Genomic DNA, 17,286 nt, shown 5'->3' on the forward strand with positions numbered 1-17,286 from the left:
GGAAATATGTTTACTGTTTTTAAAAACTGTATACTATTTTAAAAACAGTAATTATATTTATTTCTAGATATAAATATTACATATAATATGTATATAGTTATTTCTTAACTAAGAAAATTTTGGAAATCTAAATTCTTTATTTTTTAAAATTTATTTATATATTTTTGGCTGTGTTGGGTCTTCATTTCGGTACAAGGGCTTCCTCTAGTTGCGGCAAGTGAGGGCCACTCTTCATCACGGTGTGCAGGCCTCTCACTATTGCGGCCTCTCTTGTTGCGGAGCACAGGCTCCAGATGCGCAGGCTCAGTAGTTGTGGGTCACAGGCCTAGTTGCTCCACAGCATGTGGGATCTTCCCGGACCAGGGCTCAAACCCGTGTCCCCTGCATCGGCAGGTGGATTCTCAACCACTGTGCCAGCAGGGAAGCCCCTAAATTCTTAAAGTATAATTTTTATGTTTAAATATCTGGGAGGTGAACAACACTGATATTTTTCCTCCTTAAAGATGGAAACAACAGTCTATTTTGGATATTGTTTAAAGTGTACTACATATTTTTAAAATATTTATTCATTTATTTTGGCTGCACTGGGTCTTAGTTGCAGCATGCAGGATCTTAGTTGTGGCATGTGGACTCTTAGTTGCGGCATGCACGTGGGATCCAGTTCCTGGACCAGAGATCGAACCTGGGTCCCCTGCATTGGGAGCACGGAGTCTTAGCCACTGGACCACCAGGGAAGTCCCTCAAGTGTACTACATATTAAAGCCTGGAAAGATTTTAATACTCTCATTTATGAAATGTTTATGACAAAGGAAAGATTGTTGTTTATGACCAAAATTTAGTTTTAGGAAACTAATCATTAAGATTAAAAATAAAGTATATAAAATAATTTAACCACCACTGTAAAACTAAAATATTGAAAACTATGATGGTTTTATAAATATCGATTTGAAAAAGGCAAACATTTTAAGTATACAATCTTTTGGAGTGAAAAACAATACTAACATCTGATGAAATGATATGTTGTGTGAATTTTCAGAAATGACAGATATCTGTGAAATCTTAATTTATACTTAGTGTATTTTAAATAAATAATTCAAATATAGCTGAGTCTGGTTACTGTTTATGATATTAAAAAAGAAACCCTATCAGAAATTATCTAAGCAGTAAGTAATTTTAAGAACTTAATATGAGATGAAAGTTGATCTGTTTTTCAAGGACATAAAAAAATTAAAGCATCAAGATACGACAATGTACTAGGATATTCCTCATTATTAACATAAAACATTGCTTTTTAAAAAACAAAGCACACCACAAAGTGAACTTTTAAAACTCAGTGGAGTCACCTGAGAAGAACTGTGATTCAGGGAACATGCCACATCCTTGGATGCTCTCAGGCCCTACATGGCCTCTTAGGCCAAGAATGTATCACATGGTCCTCATGTATTTTTGTAAAACGTCCCAAAAGCAAGCCAATTCTTCACTGTTAATTCACCTAAAGAAACGCTGATTTATTCCCGGGGTCAGCAAACTTTTTCTTAAAGGGCCATATAGTAAATATTTTAGGTTCTGTGGGTCAGTTGGTCTATTTTGCAACTACTCACTTCTGCATTTGTAGCTCCAAAGTAGCCACAGAAAACTGATAAATGGATGGGTATGGATATGTTCTAATAAAACTTTATTTACAAAAACAGGAGTTGGCTCATGGGCCTGTAGTCACTGATGCTTGAATTCTATTCCAACTCTAGTGGGCCAAGAACAGCCCAGTTGGATTTATAGAGGGTCTCTGTGTCTGCAAACTGCCACTGTAGACAATGTAAGGGATTTTCAAGGGAAATTTGACAATAATTTTGCATTATATGCTGACTATAGCACTAATTCTCAAGGAAGATGGTCTCCAATGCATACCCTCATTTCTGGTACCAGTAGTGAAAATGACAATAATACTCCATATCTTACCAAGTTGCTGACAGTTTTGTGGATAATATAGATAAAGCCCTCAGCATAGTACCTAACAAACAGTAAGCATAAATGAAGTTAGCTTTTATTTCTGTATAACTTGGTGTCAGTTTCCTCACCTTTAAAATGGCGATAACACCAAGACTCATCTCGCAGGATTAAACACGCTAGTGTGTGGAAAGACCTAAGAGCAGTGGGGGGCAGAGTGACTACTGTTTAACCCTCAGCTCTTATTATCAATCACCATGCTCTGACAGGCAGCTCTTTTAAACACAGGGCCCACAGCAGAGGAGGAAACAGAAAACTGCTGAGCCAAGGCTAAGATGGCGTGCCTATCACCAACTTTTAAACATGAGCAAGTGAGAAGCAGCAACAAAAGAACCAATAAATTTGAAGATCAGGGAATACTTATCTTCATTTTCCAGCATCCAGGTGCCATCTGAGACAAAAGGACTTATTACTGACAGACATCAATAATACAACTCCTCCCCCACAAAAAGAAATAGAACAGTAATATTTTCAGCAAATCAAGGTAAGGAATATACCAACGACAACGCAAGTTTAGGTGGCTGACTTGGGACTTAGTACACAAACAACGAAATACCCCAGAATACCCCCCATGCCTTTGGTCACAAAACACTCAGCACGGCACCAATCACTGTCCCAATCCTCCAAACTAACAGACAGCAAGCACTACAGAAGTCCAGAAAAATGTTCCCATCACTATGTGTTTTATCTTTTCACATGTATTTATTTGTACTTTAAGATTTTTCCTTTCTTTAAAGATGCCACTTAAAATACAAATTAATATCTATTCCCAAGAACAAAATGTTCCAGTTCCAGACACAAAACACAGATAGCAGTAAAATTTTCAAAAGCTCCAAGGAGAAGCACCGCTGATTAGCTCTGGTGCACACCAGAACTCATGGAACTGAGGTAATTAAAGTTATCAGATAAGAAGAAAGATCCTAATGAAAAGCTTTAATGTAAAGCTTTATCACTTGTCATGCACTCATACATGCCACGTAGAATTAACCACAGGCCACATGAGAAATTACACTTTCACAGCAGCTTCTGCTTAACTTTTGTAAATTGCAAAGCTTTTAAAAAGTAACAAATCTTGTTAAGAATGCAGTGAGGTCCCATATTATATGAGTTTTACTTGCCTCTAAGGATGAGACAACTATATTTAAATCAGTAAAAGTGCAGAGATGTTAGGCTTCTCAAAGAGCACTGAGCTTTACAATGATTGATGAAATAAAAAAAGGGGACTGGTTTTACTAGTCTCCCTAATAATAGCTCCAAATCACAGTGCTTCATAATTAAAAGGAGGGATAAAAGTGACGTAGCTGTAATAACTAAGGTAAAAAACATTTTTAACACCTTTGTTGGAGTATAATTGCTTTACAATGTTGTGTTAAGTTTCTGTTGTATAACAAAGTGAATCAGCTATACGTATACATATATCCCCATATCTCCTCCCTCTTGCGTCTCCCTCCCACCCTCCCTATCCCACCCCTCTAGGTGGTCACAAAGCACTGAGCTGATCTCCCTGTGCTATGCGGCTGCTTCCCATTAGCTATCTGTTTTACATTTGGTAGTATATATAAGTCCATGCCACTCTCTCACTTCGTCCCAGCTTACCATTCCCCCTCCCCGTGTCCTCAAGTCCATTCTCCACGTCTGCGTCTTTATTCCTGTCCTGCCCCTAGGTTCTTCAGAATCATTTTTTTTTTTTTTTGGTAAAAAACATTTTTGAAGACTATAGTATTACACTAGATATAGAAGCTGGTCTTATGGTCCAAGAGATGTCATCTTATACTCTTATCATTAGTAGTCATCTATCTCAAATGTCTTTAGACAAAATCCCTCTTTAGTTTCTGACAAACTTAGATTATCTTTCTGTAAACAGCAAGAGGTCAACACCTCATATGAACATGACCATAATTTGCAACCGCTTTACAAGTAACATTTAGTTTGAAAAATCAAACACACATGCTTGAACTAACAGTAGCAAAGACACACATTATCTAAGAGCCTGACCTGAATCATACCAGGTACTCAAAAACTGACATTCTCACCTAGACCTTATGGTCTTAGCTGCAAAGAGTCCCAGACTATAAGCCTATCTATTTTTAAAAGCCACCCACCAGGACTCAAATGTGACAACACTGATTTTACTCAGACTATCATCATTAAGTATAATAATATCCAAGTGTCCTTACACACGAGGGAAAGTCTGGAGGCTTTGGGAAGTTTCTTAACAGCTCTTTGAGAACCCTACCCTCTTGCCTGCCAAGAATAAAAATATTATGCTCTATCTGAGCTGCTCTGAAAATTTAGAAAGCTAATGTACATAAAGTGCCAAACTCAGGGCTTGGCACGCAGCGAACCCTCGCTGAGCAGGAAAGCTACTGCAGTTGTTTCCAATGCCACACCCTCACTGTGTCAAAGGTCAAGGACTTACTGATACCAGACACCAATCAATTCACTACAAAAATCTCATCTCTCCTGAAATGTTTAGATAAGGACCAAACATTTAAGGACATGGCAAAAAACACCAGAAAAAAGAACTCACCATCTCACTAATCCTTTACTTCTATTAGGTTCACCATAAAATGGATAGTAATTACTTAAGAAACAGAATTCCTACGAATGTGTACCAAATGGTACACAGAAGAGGGCAGTGTAAGGGGACACCGAGGTCCTATCCTCCCCTGAATACCTTCAGGACTTTCTCAAAGCAACACGGCATCATGGGGATGAACTAAATACCTTGGAAGCCACATTCATCCACCAGATACCACATAAAGGACACTACCCCAAATCTCAAGAACCTCAAGTAATTTACCCTCATAACGTTCAAGAGAAGTCCAAGAAGCCCAATTCAAACCAAACCAACCCCCACACACACACAAACACACACATACACACAAACTTCCAGACAAGGGAAATTCTTCAATTTGAGGGATTTTATATGTTAACTCAGGCTTGGGGGTGAGAAGCAGAGAAAGGAATAACCTAATACAACTAGCAAGCAGTGGTAACAACCACCTGGAACACAGTTTATTTGCTCTGTGGTATCTCCTTCCACCATGCTCTCTTCCTCAGGATTCTGCCCTATGCCCTCACTTTCCAGAGGAGAAGGAAAACAGCATTCCCAAGATTCTCAATAAAACCGCAAAAAAGAATACAGGACCAGGGACTTCTCTGGTGGTGCAGTGGTTAAGAATTTGCCTTCCAATGCAGGGGACACTGGTTCGAGCCTGAGTCGTGGAAGATCCCACATGCCACAGAGCAACTCAGCCCGTGCGCCACAACTACTGAGCCTGAGCTCTAGAGCCCGCGAGCCACAACTACTGAAGCCCGCACGCCTAGAGCCCGTGCTCCGCAACGAGAAGCCCCCGCAATGAGAAGAGTGCCCACGCACTGAAGCGGAGAGTACCCCCTCTCTCCGCAATGAGAAAGCCTGTGTGCAGCAACGAAGACCCAAGGCCAAAAATAAATAAATAAATATATTTATTTAAAAAAGAATCCAGGGGCTTCCCTGGTGGCACAGTGGTTGAGAGTCCGCCTGCCGATGCAGGGGACACCGGTTCGTGCCCCTGTCTGGGAAGATCCCACATGCTGCGGAGCGGCTGGGCCCGTGAGCCATGGCCGCTGGGCCTGTGCGTCCGGAGTCTGTGCTCCACAACGGGAGAGGCCACAACAGTGAGAGGCCCGCATACAGCAAAAAAAAAAAAAAAAAAAAAAAGAATCCAGGATCACTGCCCTAGGTAAACACAACTTTAGCAAGCATTTTTCTATCACCTACGTGCTAAGTGACTCTCCTGTCTACACTGCATTTCCTGCTTTCTTTTAGGGTCCAGACTCCTGTTTCCAGCTTCTAGATGGGCATCTCCATGCATGTGTCCCACAGACACCTTATCCTGCCCAAAGTGATGGCTCACTGTCTTCAATTTATAACCCTTACACTTTCATCTGGTACTGAATTCCTTCCCCGATGAAGAAGTTTACCTCACTCACAGAACCTCAGCCAAGCTAGGAAACTTGGGGTCATTGCAATGTCTTCCCTGGAAACAAAGGCAATCTTTTTCTTTTTTTCTTTTTTTCTTTTTTTTTTTTTTTTTGCGGTACGTGGGCCTCTCACTGTTGTGGCCTCTCCCGCTGCAGAGCACAGGCTCCGGACACGCAGGCTCAGCGGCCATGGCTCACGGGCCCAGCCGCTCCGCAGCATGTGGGATCTTCCCAGACCGGGGCACGAACCCGCGTCCCCTGCATCGGCAGGCAGACTCTCAACCACTGCATCACCAGGGAAGCCCAGGCAATCTTAACCTAATCCAACTGCCCCTGCCTTCCCAGTTCCCTTCCAGTCTCCCCAATTCCCTCCTGCCTGTTCTCAAGTCTCCCACGTAATTCATCTCTTCATCACTGCTCCCCTCAGGGCTGTACTAGTATTCTACATGCCCTCTGTGACTCCACGACCTCCTCCAACTCATCTTCCTTGTGGTAGAAGCTAATATTTCTAATGTTTCTCCTGCCTCAAAATTCTTCATGGCTTTTCAAATCCTTCAATCCTTTGGGCCAATGAAATGAGGTAGTGCTCTATATGCTACCTATATGCTGCTCTATATGGTACTGAAAACCCTTCACAATCTGGAAAAATGAGCTTCTTCTGCCACTGGCCCACGAAACTTAAATCTTGTCATATCAAAACTTTAAAATGTCAAGTGTCCTCACACCTTCATACTTCTGCTCACACAATTTTTTATGCCTGAAATGTACCACCCACTCCTACCCCAGGATCTTGCTGTAATAAAAATAGCTTGGGATATCAGACTGCTAAATGTGTGGGAAGAAGGTGGAGGAAGCAGAAACAGAACAGGACAAATACTAACTTCTTGAGTATAACCCAAAAGGTTTCTATACAAATATGAAAAAATATATATAATGGCCTGTATCTCTGAGAAAAGATCAATTTTTTTCATTGTTTGATCACACAAACTGTTTTAGTATACACACGGGTAGTACACAGCTGTTCCTTTTTTTTTTTTTTAAGCTACACATAATTTTTTTTAAAATATTTATTGGGCTTCCCTGGTGGCGCAGTGGTTGAGAGTCCGCCTGCTGATGCAGGGGACGCGGGTTCGTGCCCCGGTGCGGGAGGATCCCACATGCCGCGGAGCGGTTGGGCCCGTGGGCCATGGCCGTTGAGCCTGTGCTTCGCGGCGGGAGGGGCCACAGCAGTGAGAGGCCCGCGTACCGCAAAAAAAAAAAAAAAAAAAAAATTTATTTACTTGACTGCGTCAGGTCTTAGTTGGGGCACGTGGGATCTTTCGTTGTGGTGCGTGGGCTCTGCTCTTCCTTGCAGCATGGGTGCTTTTACCAAGTTGTGGCACACGGGATCAGTAGTTGTGGTGTGCAGGCTCTCTAGTTGTGGCGTGAGGGCTGCACAGTGCGCGGGCTCTCTAGTTGTGGCACGCGGGCTCGGTAGTTGTGGCGCAAGGCTCTCTAGTTGTGGCACGTGGGCTCGGTAGTTGTGGCACACAGGCTCTCTAGCTGTGGCATGCGGGCTTGGTAGTTGTGGCACACAGGCTCTCTAGCTGTGGTGCGCGGGCTTGGTAGTTGCGGCACGCGGGCTGGTTCTCCGACCAGGGATCGAACCCACGTCCTCTGCATTGGAAGGCAGATTCTTAACCACTGGATCACCAGGAGAGTCCAGTACACAACTGATCTTTAAGAAACTACATTATATTGCCAAAATCACAAAAATCACCTTTGGATAAAATCACATATACCTACAGTCAATTAGATAATCTTATTCTAATGAGCTTTTTCTCAAACTTCAATATGAGTTCGAGGAATCCTATAAAATCAAACGATTTCTCTTTAACATGTGAAAAAAAAATCCTCACTAAAACGCCTGTGAGAAAATATTCCCCTCATTCATTAGGTCAGATGTGAAAGCAGAGAGAGCCATGCAGCCTGTGACCCACGGAAGGTCAGCAGTGACATGACCCCACATCCCTGCCACCATCCACGTCCACCAAGTATGGGATTTGTCTGTCAACTGCTTCACATAAACATAATTACCACATAAAGGTGATCAAAGGAAATTCCTCCAGGGACTTCCCTGGTGGTCCAGTGATTGAGAATCCGCCTTCCAATGCAGGGGACACGGGTTCGATCCCTGGTCGGGGAACTAAGATCCCACATGCTATGGGGCAACTAAGCCCATATGCCACAACTAGAGAGCCCATGCGCTGCAACTACTGAGCCTGTGCTCTCTAGAGCTCGCATGCCAAAACTAGAGAGAAGCCCAAGTGCCGCAACGAAGACCCAATGCAGCCAAGACCTGATGCAGCCAAATAAATAAATATTCAAAGGAAACTTCTCTGGAAATGATTTTTCAAAAAATACTCAAGATGCTCACAAATCAAACCTCTAATAATAGTCTAAAATAATAAACAACCTATATGCTCCAATCAAGAGTTGGAGATCAACCAAGAGGAATCAGTTTGGGGCTTCCTTGGTGGCACAGTGGCTAAGAGTCCGCCTGCCGATGCAGGGGACGTGGGTTCGTGCCCCGGTCCTGGAAGATCCCACATGCCGCGGAGCGGCTGGGCACGTGAGCCATGGCCGCTGAGCCTGCGCTCCGCAGTGGGAGAGGCCACAACAGTGAGAGGCCCGCGTACCGCAAAAAAAAAAAAAAAACAAGAAAAAAGAGGAATCAGTTATAATATTTTATACTCAATAATAATTACATAAAAATACTATATAGATCATGTATTACCAGATTCCTATTAAAAACTTACCATATACAAAGCATAGCTCAGGGCAAATCAATTTCTATTTTTCATGAACAACAGTATGATAAAGGTCACTTCTTCCTAAATATTCAATACAAAGTTAAAATATGAACTAGAAAAATGAGCTGATTCTTTTAAACCCCACAATAAAGAAATGTTAAAGTATACTGATCTGTCTGTGGTCTTCGAAAGTTCTCTGGAAGATTGGCTTCATATAGTAGTCTTGCTTTAGTATTTCCCATATCTTGCATGCACTATAATAAAAAAAAAAATCACATATTTTCATTATTCATATAAACATTAAAAAGTAATTCCTATACACACATACATACAAACACCAGACATTTATCATTTCCAATATTCTTTAGAAAAATAATTTAAATCACAACTATGAAATTAATTACTCAAGTTCAAAACAGAAGCATAGTTTTAATTCTTCACATGTCTTCAACATACGTGGATCTGCAGTTTTCGAATGTCTTTTCCCGTGACTACGATACCACCTTCATTTACACTCACTACTTCCTAAAAGTGGATTCCCTGGCAGTTCGTGGTATTACTATTGTTTTAAATGTACCACTTGAACACCACTGCCATTTCTAAGGCCAATAACTCAAGATCAAATTTTCTTTGTTTTGAGCTTCAAAATACTCTGAGGTTTTCATGATTTACAACCAAGGCCACAATGGAGAGCAGTGAGGCAGAAATAGGGCCGCCCTAGAACACAACAGAAGTGGATTCACTTCTTTGGGGTTATTAATCTCTTTAAGATTCTGCCAAAAGCTATGGATCTTCCTCTCGCTACCAAAAAACTGTGCCTAATGGTCAAATTTTACATATAAGTTCAGGAGTTCACAGCACTCTCCCTAAAATCTATCAACCCCAAGAGTAAGAACCATTGCTAAGGAGGCATAAGATAATTAAACTGGTTGAAATGATTACTAAATTAAGTTTCTGGATCACCTATGAGTAAGGACTAACCAAAGAGTACTTCCAGGATATTCTATTACATTAGAAACTGAACTAACATTTACAAACGAAACATTACTCTATCACTATTTTACATCATTTTCAGGGAGCTTAAGTTCCTTAAAATATTTTAACTGGTTGAAAGATCTGCTTTTATAATTCCTTTTTCCCCTGATTTCCTAAACACACACCCCCCCACCCCGCATCCCCAAGAAGACAATCTAGGCTTAACAGATCACTAGATGTCACCCTTGGGTTGTAGCCCTCAAGGGGATACAGAACCATCTTCCTTCAGATTAAAAAAATACAGTGACTTTTCTCCCAACTGAGAGTTCTAAGTTATGCAAGATACTAATGTAAACCCATTTCTGGATACCTACACCACCCAACCTCAACATAAGAATTCTTTCAGGGTAAATGAGATTTCTAAGTCATTCCTCTAGAGATAATGAGAACGTGAAGTAATAAAGGGCTGGGAAACATTAAGGGATAGTAAGCTGAGAAACAAGAAAATGTTTTGCTCTCTAGCTCTGGAGAGAAGAGAGCAGGCCAAGGGCTCCCCCGTGTCATGAGGCACAGCAGCATGGACTCAGTCAGTGTGAGGAGGGCTAGGGAACAATCCTCTGAGTGGGGAGAAGAGCGGAGAGACTGTCAGGACTGCTAACCCTTCCTGAAAAAAGGAAGACTGCTTTCCATCGCAAGCATTCAATGACGCCGCATCTTTGTGCGGGGGCACGTGGGAGTTCAGTAGTAGAGACGACCAACTCACGTCATCATAAAGGCATCAAACGTTTGGAAAGAATGAGACCAAGAGAAAGTGTGCATAATATATGCAATGAACCAAAAAGTAACTTAGATACAGCTCACAGAAACTACAAAAATAAGAAAACTTGAAGTTTCTAACACACAAACGAGAGTACATAAAAATTTTAACAGAAAATTTAGTAAGACTAAAACAGTAACTGCTATACTTGCCATATCTCATTGATCCAAAGTTACATTTTTCTTCATATTATAACATTCATGAAGTAGAACTGCATCTTACAACTGATCGTGTCTTGTAAGTGATCATTTTTTTCTAATTAGTCCATAAAATGTAGTTGTTTCTTACAATCAGTGATATTATCTTATATTCAATACATATGACTCTATACATTTTATATAAATATTCTCTTTAATATAGGTCATTAATATTTTATTTGGGCAAAATAAAAAATTAAGAACAAGACATACAAGTACATTATACCAAATTATTTAATTTTGTTCTAGGGATGCTATCCATCACAGTTAGACAGGAGGACAAAAAGGTATAAAATCTGAAAGGGAGAAGTAATGTGAAATTATGAGCCATTTCTACAGGAGACCACTGCCAAAAAGTGACCTGACGCAGGTGCTCGCGTGTGTGTGTGTCTCTATTAGCTGGGACTGGGGGAAACAAGGATTCAATAACATCACGGATGTAGAGAGATCATTTTGTAAGGAGAAGGAAGACACTAGTAAGCTCAAATAATTTCTAAGTTTCTAAAAAGTAGAACAGAGTAGGGTGGAAGGAAAGTCTGCAATGAAAGGATTAGTGGAGATAAAGCTGGTTCAGCCACTGGAGATGGTTAGAGTGAAGAGAAAAAAACAACAGGAGCTGGCATTCTGGGGAGGTGATAGGAGTGTGGTACAAACTACCTGCCCTCAGAGTGTCAAGACACTACAGGCAAGGGCCCTACAGAACACGTGAAAATTTCTTCTATTGGACTTAAGAGCAAATTCTGGTAATTGGCAGAAGAAAATAATGAAACAGCCTAACAGCTACAATAACAAGCATTAGCCTCAATATCTTATTAATATATATAAATAATACAGTATTATAAATTAGATGTATTATATATAATATATAAATTGCATATATATTATAATACGTCAATTGCTTATATATATGTCATTTCAAAGTTTTTAAAATCCGGATTTAGGTATTATTACCCTAATTTGACAGGAAAGGAAACTGAAGCTGCAAGATGTTAAGTAACAGGCCCAGGAGTCTCCACTAGAATTAAACTCGACAGAACCAACATCGGCCACTGGCAGTCTAGACACCTCAGGCTGCAGCCAATGGAACTGGGGACCATATCACACAAGGCTCATGAACACCAGGCTCTTTGCTTTAGCGGCTCAGTTTTCATTTTACAGATGAGGAAACAAGCACAAAGAGGTTCCCTGCTGGGTAATTCAAGGAATTAGTTACAGAGTTTTAAAAATATTTTAAAAGAAATATTTATTTACATAGTAAACTATACTTCATCTCAAAACTGATTTTTTAAAAACAAGGCAAGCATCCAGTGAGCAGAAATGTATTGATATTCTTGACAAACAAACCATTGTGAGAATATATGAAATACAAAGTCACATTCATTTTTACTTTAAGAAAAGATATATTAATATATTGAAGAATAAGTGAAATGTGTACTCCGCAGTTATGATAAATGCCATTTAGGCAGGACATATTTAAAAATTAATGTTATTTACTATGCCTATTAAATTCAATCTGTCCTCCTTTTATACTTTATATCGTCCTAGAAAGATGAATTTTACATTGTACTTTTTGATGAACGATCTTCATCCAAAACCATCACCATTATAACCGCAAAGGAAGGCTTCACCTGGAAATGGTATAATAGGACAGACTTAAGAATCCCAAAGCCCACTATTAAAAAGCACTTGTCCTCATAATCTGAGTGCTTTCAGTTTCTCCCCCACAATCCAATACACAGAACAACAGTTGACCAAAGCCTAACACATCACTTGAGATTCAATTTTTAAAAATACTGTTTGAATCAAAATGCTGAAAAGCCTCTGTGGGCTAAACACATTGTCATCACAATCTAATGTAGATGGAGCATTTCTATTTCTGAAACTTTCTAAGTAGACAACATATCACCCAGTCCCAGTTTTTGCACTAAAAAACAATAAAACTGGGCTTCCCTGGTAGTGCAGCGGTTGAGAGTCCGCCTACCGATGCAGGGTACACGGGTTCGTGCCCGGGTCTGGGAAGATCCCACATGCCGCGGAGCGGCTGGGCCCATGAGCCATGGCCGCTGAGCCTGCGCGTCCGGAGCCTGTGCTCCGCAACGGGAGAGGCCACAACAGTGAGAGGCCCGCATACCACAAAAAAAAAAAAAAAAAAAAAACCAAAGAAAACAATAAATCTTATATGCTAAAAGAGTTCTAAACTTTTTAACGTTTTACAGAGAACTGAGGTTGTCAATTTAAAGTTTTAATTGGCATTTAGTTATTGGATTGTGTAATTTAATAAACATACCGCAAACAAATGTAATAGGAAATTTTATTTTTATGTAACACTACTGTGTATGTTAAAAAAAAAAAGGCATTGTTTTATGTCAATGGGGCATCTCCAGTGGAAAAACATGGTAATTAAGCAGCACACAAAAACAGTTTTACTGCAAAAAGGGCCATGAAATGAATGCAAAGATAAAAGGCAACAGGAACATACAGAAACACAGTGTGCCCAAGTTTGTCATTGTCAATATCAGGAAATAATAAAAGACAAGGTAAGTGACAGGCCACCTGAAGTTCCAACTCAATGATTCATTCTCCTGAGAATAAAATTCGTCACATTTTTTCTTTTCTTTAACCTTCCAAACTCCTGGGATGTGGAATCTAACTATGTGAAGCCACTACTCCAGGGCAGGCTGCTCCTATTTGCCCTAGCCCGCGCACACCCAGTGCAGTCCAGCCCAGGGCCTGGGTCTGCGTTTAGGAGCCAGGCGCCTGGGCCTCCCCTCTCCTTCACCTTGTGCGCCCTCCCCTTTGCTCAGCACCTACCCCAAGTGTCCCTGGAGCGTCTCCTGTACTTTCTCTCTCTTGGCAACAACCATTTATGAGCAAACTGAAACCCACATTAATGGACTGTTTCAGGAAGCTATCTGCATAGTTTTCATAAATTTTTATGTGTATACTGACTTGCCCTTTGGGGTTTACTGGCTATTTTTAAAAATGGAGTAAGTGGAAAAAAAGAATAACAGCTACAAAACAAAGCACTGAGATTACTAATTGCTTTGTTGCAAATGACTAGGTTATAATGTGGCACTTAGATCTTCTAAATTCCCAATGGCAAAAATGCAAAACATCAAAATAATAGAATCTTACACATCAGCATGTCATGGAAATACGCTACAGGTCTATGCTAAATCTGGAGAAAAAAAGGTAAAAAACTATGTAAATTAGAACACTTCTACCCATTTTCTGAGAAATAGACGGGGGTGGGAGAGAGAAGACTCTTACTCCCAGGTCAAAAGATTGTTGTGTAAGGATATGAAAATAGCTAAAAATGTGTATCATCTGTATGTTTGTATATATGCATAAAACATTTCAGGAAGAATATACAAGAAACTGAAAAACAGGGTTGTTCCTACAGAGGGAAACTGGATGACTGAGGGACAAAAATGGGAGGGAGACCACCTATCTTACACCTTCTGTACCCTTTGATGTTTGTACCGTGTCCATATGTTTCCCACTCCCCAACACAATAAAAGAGTTAGAGGGGGGCTTCATTAATCCTACACTGTTCCTAAATAAAATACATCCAGAGGGAGCTTAGCCAGGGATCCAAGCAGCATGTGACTCAGAGCAAGGAGACCTCCTCTCACTAGGGCCCTCCACCTCCACTAAGAGAACAGGGTCTCCTGACAATCCGAGACGTTATGATCGAATAAAATTAATACATTTAACAAATCCCATCCAAGAATATCTCACAGTCAGAATACATTCAAAATATAAATATGCCATTTACATGCCAGGTGTTTTCCCAGTATCCTTACCTTCATTACTGTTGCTGAAGATGACATCACTAAACTTTCAACTATTAGTTATTGCTTCTTAAGATTTCCATGTATGTGGTTTTGCGCGGGAGAGGGAGCACCACTTGCTCTATTTTCTATTCATTAGAATTTGTAGAACACAAAGACTAACATTTCAAACTGCCTTAGCTGAACGTGCGTGTGCGTGTGTGTGTGTATATATTTTAAAACCTCATAATTAAACAGAGAAATTGTAGTCCCTGGCAATTCTTCATGTCAATGACTCACCTCTACTACCACTTGAAATTTCCCAGAATAGTTCTCTATCTTCCTCTCAAAAGCCACCAGGATTTCTTGCATAGGAGCAAGCTTTTCAGGACTGGTTTCAAGATCTTTTGGGTTCCAGCTGCTGGAAAAGAAGGGCCACTGTTTTTGGTCTCAGGAGCTCTTTGGAAATATTTAATACAGAGTCCATTCCTTCCGTTTTCATGAAATTGCGTTTTAGGGGAGTTGATCTCTTTCTGTTTTAATTGTTGTTTTTAAGAACAAAGTAAGTAAACCACACGTATTTAAACATTAAAATTGTTAAATGATGATGTGGAATCAGAGGTACCAGTTTTCCTATTTTTCACAATTTCTAGATATTCTCAGATCTTGATTCATAAGGTGCAGCACTGGCTAAGTTGCTACAAATTCAGAGAATGAATTCTTTTTTCTTTTAAGCAATAAAATTAAACATTGTTATGACAAAACTGGAAAAGTTTCACATTACAGTCTTCTGTTATCTCTACGTACTATGAAATCATACCATTTGAAGTCCAGGGATAAACCACTACTTTCGTCCTAGGTGATTAAGACCCAGCTCAGGAGTCATCTGGACTCTTGCCCCTTCTGTCAGAAGTCTTAGTGATTCTAACTTTAATATTTTTGTAGGTTTATCCCGTTAATCAACCTCATTGCCACTACTTCAGCTGAAGATCTAGTCACCCACTGCCTAGGCCACTGCAGGAACAAGCCCCTTGGATTTATGTTCTTAAAAGGAACATAACGTTAGGTTTCGCTCTTCAACTGAGAACACGTTAAGAGCTCGTAGGCTGTCCCTCTCCCCATCCCCCATCCCTCACAGGATCAAGGCCAAACCAGCCCCTGCCCACAACTTCCACCTTCACCCCCTATGCACATACAACTGCACCCGATAACTACCTTACTTTCTCAAATACGACACGTTTTCTATCCTTCTGCCTAGAAGGCCCTCTGCACACTGCTGCATGCTTTTAGAAATTAATAAATAAAGGTCACTGTCAAAAAGGTAAGGAGACATTTAAAAGATATGTTTAGAACTTATGATATCACTAGACACTGAGGGTATTTTTTTTTTAAGGGAAAAAAAGGAGCCACTACTAAGTAACTTGCTGAAAATGGCCCGTCATTTAGCCAACAAAGCCTAACCCCGAGCCCAGGTCTACAGAGTCCCAGGCCAGCGCCCTGACCACACCTGCTATTCTCGATCATCTTACATTCACAGAAAGCAGGAAGAGAAGCAACCTCGCCTCTAAAATACTGTGTGCAATGAAATTAACAATAATTGTGTTCCCACATGATCCACTCACACAGGTATTCTACATTCACTGCCACTCAACAACTTCCTACCCAACAGAGCACTCCCTATGGGACAGAATCCCTTATCTTCAAGTAGCTTGTGATTTCTTTGGTTACACTCTCAGTCCCACCTAGACAGTACGGAATTAATAGGGTTAATGAGTGACTTGAGCCAAGAACTATAGCCAGTCACTAGGAAAAGGGAACTCTAAAAAGCATTACTGATATTTTTAAAAGTTTAACCTCAAAAACAATTAATAAAATCAAGAGAAAAATCACAATCGTGCACATTCAGATTCAAAATAAATGTGACCTGTTCCCCCAATGGATTGTTTAAAATGCAAACATCCTATGAAACTTCACAGATTAAATTTTGCTATAGACAGTATCACATTTCTTTCTGCACATCAGGTAATAGATAAACCCCGCACTGTGCTGCCACCTTACTCTGCTCCTTTGAGGACACATTTAACAATCCTGGCAAGGAGGTGGCCTAAGCTGAATCTCAGTCAAATGGTTCGCAGGGCAGCGGCAGGGTGGTGGTGGTGTGATGAATTGGGCGATTGTGACTGACATGTATACACTGATGTGTATAAAACTGATGACTAATAAGAACCTGCTGTATAAATAAATAAATAAATAAAATTAAAAAATACAATGAGAATGGGCCATTGCAGAAAATCTGTAAAATGGATACACAATTAAAAAAAAAAAAAGTTAAGTGTGTACATGAGGCCACAATTTGAGAAATTTCATCAGTTTGATGGAATTATAATGAGTCCTCCCACAAAATAAGAAAAAAGTTGTTTGACCAGGGGTCTCTTGAATAAGTGTATACCAAGAATTGTGAACTGAAAGCTTATTATGTGTCTGGTTATATAAGGCCCTATGGAAATTTATCTAAGGGTCAAAACCTTGAGAGGTTAAACAATGTTCTAACATATACAGGTCAAATGTGGTTAAATCATGGAGTGCTTCAAATTAGCTGTTTTAATGACCATTTTATTCTATTAAATATTATTTGTCATGGGAATTCTGTAACAGCAGTGACAGTTTCTGAAGCTCTGAGATGCTCCTTACAAAAAAAAAAAGTAGTACTAGATTAAAAACCCATGTACAATATTCACACTGAAATTTGGTGATGGAGG

General features: G+C 40.2%; 1 protein-coding gene across 3 annotated transcripts in view; it reads right to left on the bottom strand.

Moving 5' to 3' along the window:
- Nucleotides 1–17,286, bottom strand: part of SMAP1 (small ArfGAP 1) — a 151,739-nt gene that overhangs the window by 77,472 nt on the left and 56,981 nt on the right. For all 3 annotated transcript variants that reach the window (XM_032651912.1, XM_032651913.1, XM_032651911.1), the window contains one exon: nucleotides 8,934–9,019. In XM_032651912.1, the coding sequence (XP_032507803.1) occupies nucleotides 8,934–9,019 (86 nt within the window). The remainder of the gene's footprint in view (nucleotides 1–8,933; nucleotides 9,020–17,286) is intronic.

Source organism: Phocoena sinus, chromosome 12 (assembly GCF_008692025.1).
Source record: "Phocoena sinus isolate mPhoSin1 chromosome 12, mPhoSin1.pri, whole genome shotgun sequence".
NCBI classification, from domain to species: Eukaryota; Metazoa; Chordata; class Mammalia; order Artiodactyla; family Phocoenidae; genus Phocoena; species Phocoena sinus.